Below are 17,935 nucleotides of genomic sequence, written 5' to 3' on the forward strand. Positions count from 1 at the left end.
GGTTTTATCTGAAAGTTGTTTATACTTCCAGTTCACCTTTACCCTGAAAGAGAAACCTCTAAAAGGGTCCAGCATAAAGTAGGCACAGTGTATCTTTCACAAGCCTTGGGTCTTCAGTGCTTTTGAGACTTTAAAAGTATTAAATCTGAGATTTAAAGTTATTTATAGCAAACAGATTTGTTTCTAATTCTCTTTGCTACCACTGCTGGAAATTTAAGTTTTTCCAGAAACCTGCCTCCCTCATAGAATGGATGAAATGTTTGCATAAATTATTGGAGAGCTAGATGAACTCTTCGATGTGCAGATATCCCCTGAGACCTTCCACATCATAGTAGATTATGCTGTTTGAAATAAATTTAAGAGAAATCTGTGTATGGGCAAGAAATGTTAGTCAGTCTACCACTGACTTCATTATTTCTTAACGAGCAAACTTGGTTTTAGTTGGGCACAGTCACACAAAGTCAAAACTAACTTGTCTAGCTTCCTTTGTAACTAACAGTGATCATGTGGGATAACTTAGAAACAAAACTCCAGCTTCTTCTAGTGAGATTGTACCCTGTTGGTTATCTACCTGGGTTTATGATAAGCTGAACATAACCAAGGTAGAATGTATTTCTGGGTCTCTTTGTTCCCTTATCTTATCATCCCTATCAATCAGGGGCTAGGTGCCTACCCTCTCTGCCATCCCAAAACTCAAGCAAATTTCAAATCAAGATAATTTATTTTATCCTTCCTATATGGCCCATTTCTGGTTCATACAGCACTGACCCCAGCTCTTGTCCTTGCCTGGCTTCCTATGATGACTATATGACTATATATGACTATATGACTATATAACTGCTGTTTTGTTTGTGAGTCTGTAGCTCATTTTTTTCCCTTTGCTTATCTGGAAGAAGCTTGCAGACCTTGTTACTTTCTTGTCTTCACATGTAATTTCGTTTCCTTTGCCTCTGAATCTTTGTTTTTGTTTTTTAAGATTTATTTATTTTCATTGGAAGGCAAATTTACAGAGAGAAGGAGGGATAGGAAGAAAGATCATCCATTGGCTGGTTCACTTTCCAGAAGGCTGCAGTTGCTGGAGCTGGGCCAATTCACAGCTAGGAGTCAGGAGCCTCTCCCAGGTTTCCTACATGGGTGCAGGTTTCCAAGGCTTTGGGCCATTCTCTACTGCTTTCCTAAGTTACTAACAGGGAGCTGGATGGGAAGTGAAGCGACTGGGACAGGAATGGGCCCCCATATAAGTTGCCTGCGCTTGAAAGTGGAGGATTAGGTAGTTGAGCCAGTGCACTGTCTCTGCCTCTGAATCTTTGTAATCTGATTCTGTTTTCTCTTTTGTGCATATTTGTCATTCTGTCTCAGCATTTGTGTCGTGCCAAATTTATTTCTCATAGTAGTAGTGTTTTTCACTATGAAGTCTTTGCTGAAGGCTAATCTTAAGCTTACTCTTTTCTTTTTAAAATTGGTTAGAGATGTTTACATTTTAGTCAGCTTTATGTTTTCCTAAACATGAAAAATACGGACTCTGTTTTTGAATGGTGTGAAATGAGTACTATCTAAGTTGCAAAGTTTTTAAATTGAAACACTATTTTGAGGTATTTTCAAATTTTGGAAGAAAAGCCTTTTGAGTATAACGAACTGATTTCAATGTGAGTTACAAAGACAAATTACTTCAGTTCAGTGCTTACTTATCTTTATCCTTATTTCTCCCATGAGAAAATTGTGGCAAGATCAGATGATTAGTTAGATGCAAAGCCCGGGCCTGCTATGGTACAAATACCTGCTTTAAAGAAATCTTCAAGGGTGTTAGGGTTTCCGTGTCTCCTTATCCCACTAGTCTTTTAAGATTCTCGGGTATTAATGGCATTTACTTTTTGTGTGGATAGCACTTTGAGTAATGAACTAAACACTATGCACTCAAATCAGGCCTTTCTTAAAAACCTTGGTTTTATGAATTGTGTGTTTACAGAAGTGTGGCCTAAACTTGCCTACGTGATCTTTTTGGCAGTATATTCTAGTAGGAAGTTTTTTTTTTCACATTGATAGACATTGACAGACTATTTTAAGTAATCTAGGTGAACCAGGCATGGTAGATTTAACACTTTATAGATGTGTGTGTGTCTTTGTTTGTTTTTAGCATCAAGCATTGCACGATTCTCTCCAATAACGTAGATCATCTCTTACTGAATTTAACACTGTCTGATATCATGGTGTCCTTGGCAAATGCCTCAACTTTGCAGAAAGATTCCAGTTGGATAGAAATGATCAGGAAATTTGTGACAGAGACCCTTGAAGATGGCTCTAGGCTAAATAGTAAGCAACTGAACAGATTGCTTGGAGTATCGTGGAGGTTAATGCAGATACAACCCAACAGAGGTAGGTGATTTGTCTTGTCCCTTATTTAAGAGAGGAACTCATGCATGTTGTTTTAGCATCGAGCACTGAAATGATGATTTCCAAACATTTCTTGTAATTAAAGTAATTACTTTCAAACCACAAAAGATAGCTAGCCTGATTATGAAGCAAAGCAGTTGAGCACTGAAATCATTTATGACTCAGGATATCCCTTTCTCAGTAGGTAGAAATTGATAAATATTGCTACTTCTTTCTGATTTGGTTTGACTAGAAATTAAACCTTTTCTTTTGATCCACATAGAATGAATTCTGTCTTTGTTCTTTCTTCTACCTTGAGGTTAGGTTACATTGTCAAGTTTTGGGGTGACTTATTAATTCAAAGCTTTCTTGTTTGGTACCTGTCTGATTCACCATCTGCTACCCTGTTTTTGTCATCTTTAGTTTTGTTATCTCTTAAGAAAATGTATACCATAACTTGTGGTTGATTTGACAGTGGTGTTAGTCGATGGCTGTTCCTGTAGGATTTGGATAAAATAGTCCTGAGTTTGGCTGAGATATGCTTTGGCATAGGACAAAGTAAAGTACTGTGCGTTCAGAGGAGTTTGGGAATGTTAGAGGAACCTCTTGGTTTATATGCAGAACTGTTTGCTTTCTATTTGCAGAGGCTACAGAGACACTCATTAAGGCAGTATATACTTTGTATCAGCAGAGGGGCCTTCTCCTTCCAGTTCGGACTCTATTGCTGAAGTTTTTCAGTAAAATTTATCAAAAGGAAGAACTACGATCTTACAGATTCAGGTAAGTTTTGTGTTTTTTTTCCTTAGTTTGAGTAACTTTTCCCCTTGCTGAGCTCTTTGGTGGTGGTTAAAACCTTTGAGGAGACTTTAAAAAAAAATTCTGATAACATTTAAGAAATGATACATAATTTTATAAGTAGGCCTATGTGATAATGCCAGTGCACTTGAATAATGTTTTTGAACAGATAAAATCCGGTTTACACATTTGCTTCAACTTGCCCACTTTTGTTCACTTGGAACAACTCTGATAGTGTGAATTTCTCTTTTCCTCCCCATAAATATTATGGAGATTGAATCAGTAACCCTTAGTGCCATACTATGTCATGTGTGATAATACTGAGGTTAATAGAAAATAAGAAAGTTTCTAGGTTAATTTGGTGCCAACAGATGAGATAACACAAGGCGTAAAACTGCCAGGAGTTGAAATTTTTTTCTTCTGTGAATTTCACATTTTCTTGGAGTAGTCAGAAAGCTGTTAGGATGGAATATGCAAACTTATTGTTGGAAACATTCTAGCCTTTGCTATAAGCCAGGTGCTTTTCATAATTAAGTTTATTAGTTTTCATAATAATAAATAATATGACATGGGAACTCTTGCTCCCATTTTATAGAGGGAATCAGAGCTTAGTGTTAAATAAGTTGGCATATATGCAGCCAATTTGTAGCAGAGCTGAGACCCAAGTTTGACAATGAAGTTCATGTTTAAATCATTAATCTGTCAGGATAGCAAAATTTTTTTTATTTTATTATTTGTGCACTCTAAAGTAAAAGAAAGATATAGATAGTGTCTAAAATAATATGAACTTGGAATTCAGTAGATAAAGCCTTGGAAAATGCTGCTGCTGCGTAAGTGATGCTGACCTCTTACAGGGTTTCTGATGTTTGTGAATAAATGTGTTATTGCTACATAATTAGTAACTGTGGCAGATATGTTAATTTTTCTCTCTCTCGCTCTCTTTTTTTTTTTTTTTTTTTTTTTTTTTTTGCTTAAGTGTGTTTTCCTTATCTTTGAAAATTGCCCTTTTGTTCTTTTGCCTTTCTAAGATATCGTAGTAAAGTGTTATCACGCTGGCTGGCTGGTTTACCATTGCAACTTGCTCATCTTGGCTCCCGAAATCCTGAGCTTTCTACACAGCTTATTGATATCATTCATACTGCTGCAGCACGAGCCAATAAGGAATTACTAAAAAGTTTACAAGCGACTGCGCTCCGAATCTATGGTGAGTCTGTTTAATGCTGTAGGTAGTTGTTGATCTGTTGTGATTCAGTAAAGAAGTTTTAAGGGAACATCTTTGATTTTTATTACTTTTTTTTTTTAAAGATTTATTTATTTTATTACAAAGTCAGATATACAGAGAGGAGGAGGGACAGAGAGGAAGATCTTCTGTCCGATGATTCACTCCCCAAGTAACCGCAATGGTTGGTACTGCGCCGATCCGAAGCTGGGACCTGGAACCTCTTCCAGGTCTCCCGCGCGGGTGCAGGGTCCCAATGCATTGGGCCGTCCTCGACTGCTTTCCCAGGCCACAAGCAGGGAACTGGATGGGAAGTGGAGCTGCCGGGATTAGAACCAGTAGCCATATGGGATCCCGGGGGTTCAAGGCAAGGACTTTAGCCGCTAGGCCACGCCGCCGGGCCCGATTTTTATTACTTTTTAAAGCTTGTTTATTTAGGGGGCACACAGAGAAATAGACACAGAGCCAACACTCCCATTGCTGGTTCACTTCAGCTAAGCCTAAAACCAGGAACAAGGAATAAAATCCAGGTCTTCCACACTTGAATGGTGGGAATCCAATTCTTGAGCTGTCCCAGTGGCTGGCTCCTCAGGCTCTGCCTTGGCAGACAGGTGGAGTCGGACCAGAGCCAGGTGTCACGCCAAGCCACGTGGACATGGGCTGGAAGCACATGAGCTGCTAGATCACAGATGCCCCCACGGAGAGTGCCTTAGATTGTGCTTACATTAGGTCAGTTGTATCTTGGTTACATTAGCAAAACACCATCAAGCAGTAGACTCTCACTAGAAGTATCTGTTAGAGTAGTTAGACTTAATACTTGTAGATATTCATTGCATTCTTAAATTGTCTTTGAAACCATCTGCTAGTCATACGTTTAGAATTAATCGGCTATTTAAAACATTTCTTCGAGGCTTTGGCAAGGTAACTTTTCTTAATCAGAATGTCTTATGAGTTTCATGTATTTTTTATAAATAGAACTAATATTTAAAACAGGCATATTGGAATACACATAATGTATACATCTGTATAAATTGTACTTATTGATATATCACTGGCATACTGAAAAAATTAGTGTCATTGTGGCAAGTACTAGCTTAATTCTCTTTTCATTGAAATAGTATTTTGTTGTGTAGAATTGTTTAACAAGATATTAGATTTGTGAATTATTACAGCTTTAAATGTTTTTTGTGTTCTTTGTTTTATTTAAGGAAATAAATGAATAAGTCCAACATGAGTGCTTTTTGAAAAAAACTATTAACGTATTGATTTACTGACATAAAGCATATGTGGTATGAATCTTTTTATAGTTAACTTTAATGTCTGCCTGTGTCCCTAGATCCACAGGAAGGCACGGTGGTGGTTCTCCCTGCAGAGTCTCAGCAACATTTGGTTCAGCTTATATACTTTCTACCCAGTCTGCCTGCTGATCTGCTTTCTCGGTTAAGTCGTTGCTGTGTTATGGGAAGACTCAGTTCAAGCTTGGTGGCTATGCTTATCGGGATACTGCATATGAGGTATTACATGCAAGTGATCTGTTTTTTAAGTGTGTAACCTTTTCCTTTTCATTAATTGTGAAATGCAGAAAACTTTTAAAATCATATACTGCCACCATTTTCTTTTACTCTTAAGGTGACCGAATCCTGTTATCAGTTCACTAGGGTATGATTTTCAAATTACTTGTTTACTGATTTTTTTTGGTAGGTAGGAATAAGGGATAAAACTGCATTTCTAAAAGCATGTTGTGAATGTTACTGGCAGGTGAGAGAACTGTACTTAAAATCATTGAGTGAGGAACTGTGTAACTAGACCTTCCTTTCAGAATTCTCAGAATTGAATCTATCTGGTGAATTAAACAAGCTTGTGGACTGAGAGCCGGAGACACTTTAAATGTTTTTTTCATCTAATAATATGCATAACAAAAATTTCCATTTTAACTTTTTGGGGACATGTAGTAGTTACTGGTATTCTCCAGAATTCTTTCACTATCCCAAACTGAAGTTGTACTCATCAGGCAGTGAATTCCTTACTTCCTCCTCTAGCTCGGGGTTACTACTTAAGAATCAGGGAGAGAGGACAGACAGATCTCCCATCTGCTGGTTACTCTCCAAGATTGCTACAGGGGCTAAGGCTGTGTCAGGTTGAAGGTGGGAATCAGGAAGTTCTTGCTGGAATCCCTCTGGAGGTGACATGGGCAAAAGCTGTTTCCAAGGCAGATTAACAGGGAGTTGGATTGGAAGTGGAGCAGCTGGGACTGGAACCCGAGTCCATATTGGATGCCGGTACTGCAGACTGTGTTTTAGCTTTCTGTGCCACAGTGCAGTATTTTTTGTTTTTTGCCTTTTTTTTTCCACCTGGCATAGTGTTTCATTATGTTGTACCATGTGTAAGAATGTCATTCCTGGGCCCGGCATAGTAGCCTAGTGGCTGAAGTCCTTGCCTTGCGTGCACCGGTTTCCCATACGGTGTCCCAGCTGCTTAACTTGCGTTCCATCCAGCTCCCTGCTAGTGGCCTGGGAAAGCAGCAGGGGACGGGCCAACGTCTTGGGAGTCTGCACGTTCCTGGGAGACCCAGAAGCTTCTGGCTTCCGTTTAGCTCAGCTCTGGCCATTGTGGCTACTTGGGAGTGAACTAGTAGATGGAAGATCTTCCTCTCTCCTCCTCTCTGTAAATCCCTTTCCAATAAAAATAAATAAATCTTAAAAAGAAAAAGGAGTGTCATTCCTTTTTTAAGCTGAAAAATATAATTCAGATGCAGGCATTAAAATTTTGTTTTTTCAGTTTGTCTGTTGATGGACACTTGAACTGTTTCTACTTTTTGAAGATTATAAGTGATACTTCCGTGAACATGGTAGTATAAAAAAGACTACTTTTGATTATGTTGGTTATGTGTCCAGAAGTGGTGTTTCTGGGTTGGATGTAATTCTGTGTTTAACTTTTCTGAGGACCCACCATGCCATTTTCCACAGTAATTGTACCTGTTTTTTCCTAAGACATTTTGCAGTTATTTCATATTGCTGGTGTTGAAATATGCTGATACACCATTATTACCTATACTGTTTTAGTACTCAGTAGTATTTACGTTAGTAGTTCTTGGGCAGAATCTGATTTTTTAGGCAGAAACTGAAGTTTAAATTATAACTGAAAACTTTGGTTAAAGATTAGTCCCCTTTTACAAATTGTTCCAGGGCAATAGGGATGGCTCATTCTTCCCATGGATTTGTATTTTCCAATCTGTATACAGTATATGACAGATACTTAACGCTGGACACTAGAATTGTACTTCGTGACTGACAATACATTTCCTGTTGCAAAAGAGCTATGTAGTATGTTGTATATGTGTAATACTTCAGTGTTTATTTCTTCAATCTATAAATTGGACTTGGCCATATTTTATAGTGCTTTGAACATTGATTGGTTTTCCTACTTGGGAATTAAAATACTGTACTTTGTGTAATAGAAGCATTTATTTTACTTAAAAACTTAAGTGTTTATTTTTTGAGAATTTAAATGGTCTATTAATTTGTCTATTAACTTCCAGTAGAGGGCACTCTTTCTTAGCTGTAACTTTCAGTTAAAATCACCTTTTGAACATTTCTTGAAAGAGATTGTCTTGGGAAGTCGCAGTTAATATCTTCATCAACAGCAGTTTTTCTTTACACCTAATAGCTTTTGTCAAGGGTGCTTACAAAAGTATTGCCTTTAAAAAAAATATATATATATATATAAGTTAGTAAAGGAGAGAGATCTTCCATTTGCTGATGCACTCTGCAAATGGCTACAGTGTCTGGAGTTGAGTTGGTCAGGAGCCAGGAGCTTCTTATGGGTCTCCCACATGAGTACAGGACCCCAAGGACTTGAGCCGTCCTCTGCTGGTTTCTCAGGTGATAAGCAAGGTGCTGGATCAGAAGTGAAACACCTGGGGCTTGAATAGGTGCCCATATGGGATGCTGGTCTACAGTTGGAGCTTTAACCTATGCCATGGTGCTGGCCCTATATATTTTAAGTTTAAAAATTTTTATTTATATTAAGGAGGCACTATGTGTGTGTGTGTGTGTTTAAAGATAGAGTTATATGAATAGAGCTAGGAAGATCTTCCATCCAGTGGACACAGTGTTCAGAGCTGAGCTGGTCTGAAGCCAGGAGCTCCATCCAGGTCTGCCCTGGGGTTCAGAATCCAAAGACTTGGGCCTTCTTTTCACTGGGAGGCAGGGATTTCTTACCAGTCTTCCATGTTGTGTGGCAGCACTTGGGCATCTTCAGCTGCTTTCCCAGGCATATTAGCAGGGAGCTGAAACAAAAGTGGAGCATCTGGGACTCGAATTAGTGTCTATCAGGGATGCCAGCCCCATAGGTAGAGGCTTAGCCTATTCCATCAGTGTTGGTCCTCGTGTACTTCATATATACATTTTTAAGAGCATATTGGGGCTTGGCACTGTGGCGTAATAAGAAAAGCTATCTGCAGCGTTGGCATCCATTTCTACCTGTTTTACTTCCAACAGAGCCCTCTGCTAATGAATGGCAACCGTGAAAGGATAGTTCAAATCCTTGCACCTGTGTGGGGCACTGGGCAGAAAGTCCTGGTTTCAAACTGACCCAGCTCTGGTTGTTGCCGTTCAAATAAATAAATACATGTTTTTACCTTGTTCTTCCTTTCACCCACCTTCCTCCCCCTTTTCTTTCTCTCTCTCTCTTCATCTTATTTGTTTATTTTATGGAATGGCAAATTTACAGAAAGCAGAGAGGAAAAGAGATTCTGTCTCTGCTGGTTCACTCTGCAGGTGGCCACAATGGTTCACTCTGCAGGTGGCCATTTAAAGCTAGGAGCCAAGAACTTCTGGGTCTCCCACATGGGTGTGGGGAACTGGATGGAAGTGGAGTAGCTGAGACACAAATTGGCATTCATATGAGATCCGGGCACTTGAAGGGGAAGTATTGGTCAGTTGAGTCATTGTTCCGGGCCCTTTTTATTTTTATAGTGAGGCATTGTGAGAATTAGGAAAGTACTGAAAATAAAGGTCTTTGATCATTTCATTGAAAGTACTCTGTGGTTAAAAGTCCAGGAGAGGCTGGCATTCAGTGCAGTGACTAATACCACTTACACTTCCAGTTTCTTGCTAACACACCTGGGAGGCCACAGGAGCTGTGCAGGTGGTGGGCTCCCTGCGGTGCGGCACCAGAATTGAATTCCAGGCTCCCACCTTTGAACCCAGCCTTTGGCAGCATCTGCAGAGTGAAGCAGCAGGTGGAAGGTCTCTACCTGGACCTGTGTCTGGCTCCCTGTTGATCTTCCAGATCATAAATAATAAACATTTTAAAATGTTTGTAGACTTGAAAGTGTTTTTAATTTCCTGAAGTTAAAATTTATATTTTTAGTATTACATAATCTTGTTATTTTCTCTGTAGGTGTATTTCCATTTAGGGTAATCTTTTTAAAAAGAATGTAGAAGGGAGTTTGAATTTTTGGGGAAATGGCATTACCGTTTATTTTGTTATTCCTCATAGGTCTAGAGTTTAATGTTAGGGATCTTCAAATGTATTTTTTTTTTAAAGATTTATTCATTTTATTACAGCCAGATATACAGAGAGGAGGAGAGACAGAGAGGAAGATCTCCTGTCTGTTGATTCACTCCCCAAGTGAGCCGCAACGGCCGATGCGCGCCGATCCGAAGCCGGGAACCTGGAAACAGGAACCTCTTCCGGGTCTCCCACGCGGGTGCAGTGTCCCAATGCATTGGGCCGTCCTCAACTGCCTTCCCAGGCCACAAGCAGGGAGCTGGATGGGAAGTGGAGCTGCCGGGATTAGAACTGGCGCCCATATGGGATCCTGGGGCTTTCAAGGCGAGGACTTCAGCCGCTAGGCCACGCTGCCGGGCCCCAAATGTATTTTTTGATTTTATTTCCAAAATAGCCCCTTTTCTTGATCTTGACTGTAAAGCAGCCGATGTTTTCTTTATCTCCCATCTAAGTACAGGGCGTTCTATGTGTGAAAAACCCATTAACCAGGAATTGATCGTGTTTATCTTCTCTTAGCTTTAAAAATTGTATTTGGACTTGCCTTCTCTCTTTATTACCTGCTTACAGTTAGTTTGAATTTGACTTTTCCCCTATCCTGTTCTGTGCTGTTCCGTAAACAACACACATGATAGCCTTTTCTGTACCTCTCTGCCCTTGTTTACTAACAGCTGCATTGGAAGAATGTAAAGTGTAAATGTGGAAAGGTGGTCTGCAATGTGCGGTCAGCCTGTAAGCTTGGAATAAGAACATTTGGCTTGTGTTTCAAGTAGAGTGAACAGATAACCTGGTCTTCCAGGAACAGTTCAGATTTACCACTTTAGCCTTAATGTTAGTAATAACATGTTCTTTCGGAGGTATGACTCCTGCATTGGATGGTGGATGTGGTCTTTACAGTTTTAAAGACATTATGACATACCACTGCTTGTCATTTGTCCCAGGCTCTTAAATGGATTTGTTACTCATGTTAGCCACAAGATGGCACCACTGACTGCTTCCTGGTTTTACTGGGTTTAAGAGGATGTTAGAATTTTTCTGGCCACACTTTTTCATTCCTTTCTACTGAGGGTCTGTGCCGGTTTTATGATATCAAAAGTTGGGATATTATAACTAAGGATGGGAGCTCAGTCCACATGGGTGGCAGGGACCCACCCACTTGAGCCGTCACTGCTGTCTCCTGTGGTGTGTGCTGATGGGAAGCTCCGATTGGGAGTGGAGCCAAAGCTGAACCCAGGCACTGTTGTAGGGAATGTAGGTTCTCAACTTGTGTCTTAGAAGGAGTTTTAAAGGAGTTGCTAAACTCACAGCAGAAACCAAATAATTCTCACTTATTGAGAAGCTAATTTACATTTAGTTATTCCTTTTGTCAATACCTTTGCTTAGCTTTTATTTAGATTTAGATAAAACCTTGGTGAGAATAGGAACACATGGGTGCCTTATGGTGGCTTTTAAGAGAAGTTTTCTTTGCCTAAGTAAGATACTTTTGTTCAGTTAGGTATAAATGTGGGGCTTGTTAAAACTTATTTGCTGAATATGACTAAAAATTAAATATTAAAAATGAAAATGTAAAACTTCAGCCTGGCTCTGTGGACTTTGGATTTTAAGTGGGGTAGAGATAATATGTTGTAGCACACACACGCACATGTGTGCGCCAGTTACACTTCATAATCAAATGTCAGATACATGTAGTAGAACATCTAATATTTATGTTATGATAACCGAACCTCTTCTATGAAATCAAGACAACTGGATTTTTTTAAAGCTATTAAATCAGCTTACTGTGCTATTTTTAATTCTGTCAAGTTTTGGTCACTTTTGATAATAGTTTTCCTGATATTTATTATAGATCATCATTTTCGGGATGGAAGTGTGAAGTTAATGACTGGTTGATCAGTGACGTGAACTACGTCAGCTTCTTATTTTCCACGCTTGCAGGTAACTGTTTATCTCCCAGTTTGGAATGTGAGTCAGCAGTTTTTCTGGGATTGGCTGCCAAATCTGACTCCAGGTTTTGAGGATGATAACGTAGCCTACCTATCTTGGGATGATTTTTGTTCTGATTTATAAGTGGGAATCTTTGAAGTAATATTTGTGTCTTACATTGTCAAGTGCCTGAGAGAAGGTGCTGCATGATCCACCTTGAGGTTTCTCATAAGGATAATCTGAAAGTTGAGGATTACCTGACTGTCACTTGGTACCTACTTAGGTCTTTTTTAGATAGCCAGAGAAACTCTCATTGTACGTTTTAAAAAAAGATGAGCAGAATAGCTATTTAACGTCTTTAAGATACTTAATTTGGCTTATAATAGTATGGTAATTTTGATTTGATGTTTTTTATACTTAATTTGCCCTCAAGAAATATTGAAAAGAGTGGGAATGTTAAAAGTATGTATTAATATATATTAACTCCTGTTTTAAATTATTGTTGTACTATTTCAACTTGCCATTTTCTCCTCTGGATGATGATGAGTTTCTTTGATTTTCTGAAAATTTGAGATTAGGAGATCTTTTTTTGCAAAGTGAACTTGAGAGTTACTGTAGTGAATCTAGCAAGATATTTTTAGAAGTTAAATGTAAACTCCATGAATGTTTATGTGGTATTTTTGGCTGTACATATTTGAGGTAGGTGGACTTAATATTTTAATGGTACCTGCTAAAAACTTTAATGGCTTTAGAATGTTCTCTAGGCACCAGTGTTGTTACGGGCTAGCTCTCAGACTAGAAGATGCCTCTGTGCTCAGAACAGGGACCTAAGTGAACTGCAAGCAGCTGGCTAGGGTTTGGCCTTGTCACTGGTGTTCTGATCATTCTGAGAGGAACTTTGGAAAATTGTCTGCATAGGAGAGGCAAGTATGTAGGACGGTAAGGGAGTCAGCATGTGCTGTCAAAATTGAAAAGACATTTGGGGAGTAGAGAAGTTCTAAAACATGAAATGGCTGTTAATGTAGAAGCATGCATATGTATGGCTTGGCATATACATTTTTTTAAAAAGATTGATTTATTTTTATTGGAAAGTCAGATATACAGGGAGGAGGAGGGACAAAGAGGAAAGATCCTCCTTCCGATGATTCAGTCTCCAACTGGCTGCAACAGCCAGAGCTGAGGCAATCCAAAGCCAGGAGCCAGGAGCTTTCTTCCGAGTCTCCCATGTGGGTGCAGGGTCTCAAGGCTTTGGACCATCCTTGACAGCTTTCCCCGGCCACAAGCAGGGAGATGGATGGGAAGCAGGGCTGGCGGAAAATGAATCTTAGCCAATATAGGAACCTGGCGTGTGCAAGGCAAGGACTAACTGCTAGGCTACCATGCTGGACCCTTTGGTATAAAGTTTCAAGTGAAAGAGTGATGAATCATTTTTATTTGCTCATTTGCTTTTTTTTTTTTTTTTTTAATACTGTTTGAAAGGCAGAATTGGAGATAGATTTGTTTATCTGCTGGCTTACTCCCCAAATGGCTGCCACAGCCAGGGCTGGGCCAAGCCAGAACCAGGAGCTAGATCTCCTGCAGAGCTGGCAGGGCCCCAGCTAGTTTCTCTGCTTTCCTGGCTGTCAGGAGGGAGTTAGATCAGAAGTAGAGCGTCCAGACACAAAGTGGCACCTATACGGAATGGATGCCTTTGGAATGCCAGCATTGCAAATGGTAACTTAACCTGTTGCTCATTTGCTGCTTATATTTACTGTTCATGGGAAAGATTATACCATCACTTTTTTGTAAGTAAAAGTGGTAAACCCTTTATCCTGCAGTATTTTAGACTGAGCTGTGTCAGACCTGTTAGGTATGTAATTACATGAATAGGAACTGCCATCGTTGCTAACGTTTCCTTTTTTAAAGAAATACTGCATGAGATGCAGAAGCTCCGAAACAAGAATCATGTCATCTTTGTTTTCAGGAATTAAGAATATCACTGCATTGGGATTTGTTTTAATTGACCTTCTTTGTTACTTGCATTAGGATTTTCGAAAGAGGAGTTGAGTTGGCTTCAGAGCCTCCGAGGAGTTCCTCATGTCATCCAGACCCAGCTCTCCCCCGTGCTTCTCTATCTTACAGATCTGGATCAATTTTTGCACCATTGGGATGTGACAGAGGTAATGGTGGTTTGTTTGTTTGTTGGTTGGTTTTTTCCCAAGTTTTATTTATCCTTTCAAGAGTTAATTTGCTCATCCCAGATTACCCAGTGGGCTGAGCTAGGCCAAAGCTGGAAATCAGGAGCCTCATAGAGCCTCCCCAGTGGGCTGCTGGGGTCCGAGCAATTGAGCCATCCTCTACTGCTTTTCCCAGGCCACCAGCAGGTGCTGGGTGGAAAGCAGAGAAGCCAGGACACCATGTGTGATGCCAGCATTGCAGGTGGTAGCTTTGCGCACTATGCCACAATGCTAGTCCAGTAATAGTGGATTTGAAAAGAATGAGAATTGAAATTCAGTTCCTGAACCACCAGCAATAGTTACTGTAAGTTAGAGTTGCCATGTGTGTGGTGTTGATAGAGGTAGTAATAAATGCTATTTTGAAAATGCTTACAATCTTAGACGGAGATGCTTATTTGTAAAGGGGATAGGTTGTTTTCAATTGTTACCTCACTAAACTGGCACAAATCAGCACTTTGATAAATTTCTTCCCTTTTAAAATAACAGGTTAGGATGTATCCATCTGTTTGCTTAATGGAGGAACAATTGACCTAATATTATAAAATGAGTAAAATTTAAGTAGGATTTGATATCTTTGAAGTGTTTTTTAAACAAAAAAAGTTACTAGTTCCTTAGATTGTAAGAATATGTCACTGTAGTTTAACTTAAAATACTGATTCTCATTCAAAAAGGACTTTGATATGTGTTATATTCCTTTTATAGACTTGGTTAAAATTTTAAACTAACTACAACATATTCATCATTTTAAGTAGCTTGATTTTCTCACAAAACTTTACAAATATTAAAGTAAAAACACTAATAAACCTAAATATGATCAATTTGACTGTATTGTTTTAGTGCTGTTTAGTGAAACTTTAAACCAAGTCTGTATTAATTATTCAGTGTCTTAAAGTATAAGGCTTTTTTTTTGCCATAATATGAAAGATTATGTTAAATATTAAAAACACTTAAACACTGAAAAACATTATCAATATTAATACACTAAGGAATTCAATTTGTTTGTTAACTTCTGTTTCTGTTTCTTAAGTTTCTTACATTCAAAGGTGACTGTCCAGTGAGTATGCAGTCAGTCTTTCCCCTGAATTGTGGTTTCATTCTTTGATGTGTGGAATTCTGAGGCTGTGTTCCTGCTGCAGCTTTGATTCATTTTTATGATTTCAGGCCTTTGGTGGCCAGGAAATTGGTTGTATTCTTTCTTGTCACCCTAATTTATTTATTTTTATTGGAAAGACAGATTTATGGAGAGGAGAGACAGATCTTCTAGCCGCTGGATCACTCCACAAATGGCCACAAAGGCTAGAACTGAGCTAATCTGAGGCCAGGAACCAGGAGCATCTTCGGACCCCCCATAAGGTCCAGACTCCTAAGCCTTTGGGCCATGCTCTGCTACGTTCCCAGGTCATAGGCAGGGACTTGGATGGGAAGTGGAGCGGCTGTAATACCAAACTGGCCAGCATATGAGGTCTCAGTGCTGGCAGATGGAGGATTAGCCTGTTGAACTAATTTGTCAGCCCCAGCTTTTTGTGTTTTTTTCCCCATTATCTTTTTATTACCTCACTCATTCTGTTCTGAATTTTTTCTTTCTCTTTTTGTTTTTTCTTTTTCCCTTTTTCTCTCTCTTTTTCCTCCTTTCCTCCTTTCCTCCCCTTCCCTCCCCCTCCCTCTTCCTTCCTTCCTTCCTTCCTTCCTGTTTGTTTATTTATTTGAAAGGCATTTAGAGAGGAGAGGCAGAGGTTTTTTTTTTTTTTACATCCTCTGTTTAGCTTCTCAAGTGTCACAGCTGCCTGAGCGTCGGTCTCCTGTGAGGGTTGCAAGGGCCCATCAGCTTGGGTCATCCTCTGCTGCTTTCCTAAATTAACAGGGAGCTAAATTGAAAGTGGAGCAGCAGGACTTGACTGGCACTTACTGGCATTGCAGATAATAGCTAACCTGATGTGTCACAACCCCAGCCCCTAAATTCTTATTATGTGCTTCTTATCTGAAGGCTACACCTTTGCTAGATATGCAACATTCACCTTACGGCTTTGTGAGCTCTGGTCCGCATGCTGAATTCAGGCCAACAGTGTTTATCCCTGGCTAACCACTCATGGTGGTTGGTATTGTTTTTACTTGTAGGTTTCTCCATGAGTATTGGTTTTTAAAAAGTGAAAAGAAAAATTGAGTTGGGTATCCAGCATAATTATTTGATACCTAAAATTTATTTTATTTCGAAGTAAACAAAGAACAAAGAAAGCAGCACAGCCCTTCGAAAACTTCTCACTGCACACTGGACCCTGTGCCTTTGTTTCGTCATTCTGTCTCCTACCATCTTTCTCTTCATAGAACACATGTTGTCTTAAACTCTTTCCAGGTTTCAACTTTGGGGCCTGGGAATTGATTTCTCTGCCACGATTAGTAAATGCTTTTCAGTCAGCTTGTGTGACTTTCTGTAGAAGTCAGTACAGCATTTAGTTCATTTCTCTACTAATCCTTATGCATTTCCACTGTTTCTTGAAAGTTCACAATGAAATCTTTAACATCTAGAACATCATTTTTCTGAGGCTCTTTGGAACTAGTTAGAACAGGATGGTCCTTTGTACTGTGGTTTGCCTTAGCGAAATATACTCTAGTGGCTACAGTCATGCGTTTAGCTTTTTGTAGGTAAGGAACTTAGGGAAAGGCCTGGTGTTTTCCTCAATTATTAGTAAGAGGAAATTAGAGTAGCTATGGCAAACCAATTTCTACAATGGAGAATGTGTGGAGAAGCTGACATGGAGAATTAGAGATGTATTAGAGAATTAGAGATGTGTTAGAGATGTATTAATTGCTTTTTTTTTTTTTTTTTTTTTTTTTAGATTTCTTTTATTTTTATTACAAAGTTAGATATACTGAGAGGAGGAGAGACAGAGAGGAAGTGGAGCTGCCGGGATTAGAACCAGCAGCCATATGGGATCAAGGCGAGGACCTTAGCCACTAGGCCACGCCGCCGAGCCCCTATTAATTGCTCTTGAATGTTTCTTCTTTCACACCCTCTTCATGGACAGAAATAAAGAGTTCAGCACCATAGCGTTCATTCTGGTTATCTCCTAATCTTTTTTCTTTTTTTTTAATTTTTGTATTTGAAAGGCAGAGTTAGCAGAGAGATTGATCTTCCATCTGCTGGTTCACTCCCAAATGGTCACAAGGTCTAGAGCTAAGCAAACAGAAGCCAGGACTCAGGAGCTTCTTCCAGATCTCCCTTGTGGGTGTAGGAGCTCAGGCACTGGTCCATCCCAGTCTGTAAGCTAGGAGCTTGATTGGAAGTAGAGCATCTGGAACTTGAACTGGTGCACACATGGGATGCCGGTGCCAAAGGTGGAAGTTTAGTCTTGCCACAGCACATGCCTCTCCTATTCTTTGTTACAAATGCATTCTCTAACAGCAAAGACTGATCTCCCATTACACCTAATACACTTATTTTTCTTTGGTCAGTTCTTCCCTCTGTTATCAATTATCCCTTTGCTCAGCCATCAGCTCATCTCACTCCATTTTGACTCTGACTCTTGTGGGGGCAGTAGGTCTGATATTCGTAGACAGCCTGCTCTGGCAACTTTTGCTTGTACACCTACTCCAGTGTCGGAGCTTACCTAGCTTGGCCCACCTATTCACTTTAGAACTGAAAGGAACAAGAAAGTAAGAGATGAAGTAGCGAATAGGCATTTCAAATGTGATTTACCCATATTATTACTTTGAGAGTAAACCACCATTTAAATTTTATGAATTTGTTTTTATTTGAAAGGCAGATTTTTATGAGAGAAGAGGAAACAGGGAAAGATGTTCTGTCTGTGGCTCACTCCTCAAGTGGCTGCCATGGCCAGAGCTTAGCAGGTGCAAAGCTAGGTAGGCGTCAGGAGCTTCTTCTGGGTCTTCATGTCGGGATTGG

General features: G+C 39.6%; 1 protein-coding gene across 3 annotated transcripts in view; it reads left to right on the plus strand.

Annotated features, from left to right (window-relative positions):
- TEX10 (testis expressed 10) overlaps positions 1-17,935 on the plus strand; it is a 45,496-nt gene that overhangs the window by 16,427 nt on the left and 11,134 nt on the right. For all 3 annotated transcript variants that reach the window (XM_004580953.4, XM_058672217.1, XM_058672218.1), the window contains 6 exons: positions 2,135-2,373; positions 3,015-3,150; positions 4,194-4,369; positions 5,721-5,898; positions 11,742-11,830; positions 13,844-13,977. In XM_004580953.4, the coding sequence (XP_004581010.2) occupies positions 2,135-2,373; positions 3,015-3,150; positions 4,194-4,369; positions 5,721-5,898; positions 11,742-11,830; positions 13,844-13,977 (952 nt within the window). The remainder of the gene's footprint in view (positions 1-2,134; positions 2,374-3,014; positions 3,151-4,193; positions 4,370-5,720; positions 5,899-11,741; positions 11,831-13,843; positions 13,978-17,935) is intronic.

This window comes from Ochotona princeps, chromosome 14, assembly GCF_030435755.1.
Source record: "Ochotona princeps isolate mOchPri1 chromosome 14, mOchPri1.hap1, whole genome shotgun sequence".
In the NCBI taxonomy this organism is placed as follows: domain Eukaryota; kingdom Metazoa; phylum Chordata; class Mammalia; order Lagomorpha; family Ochotonidae; genus Ochotona; species Ochotona princeps.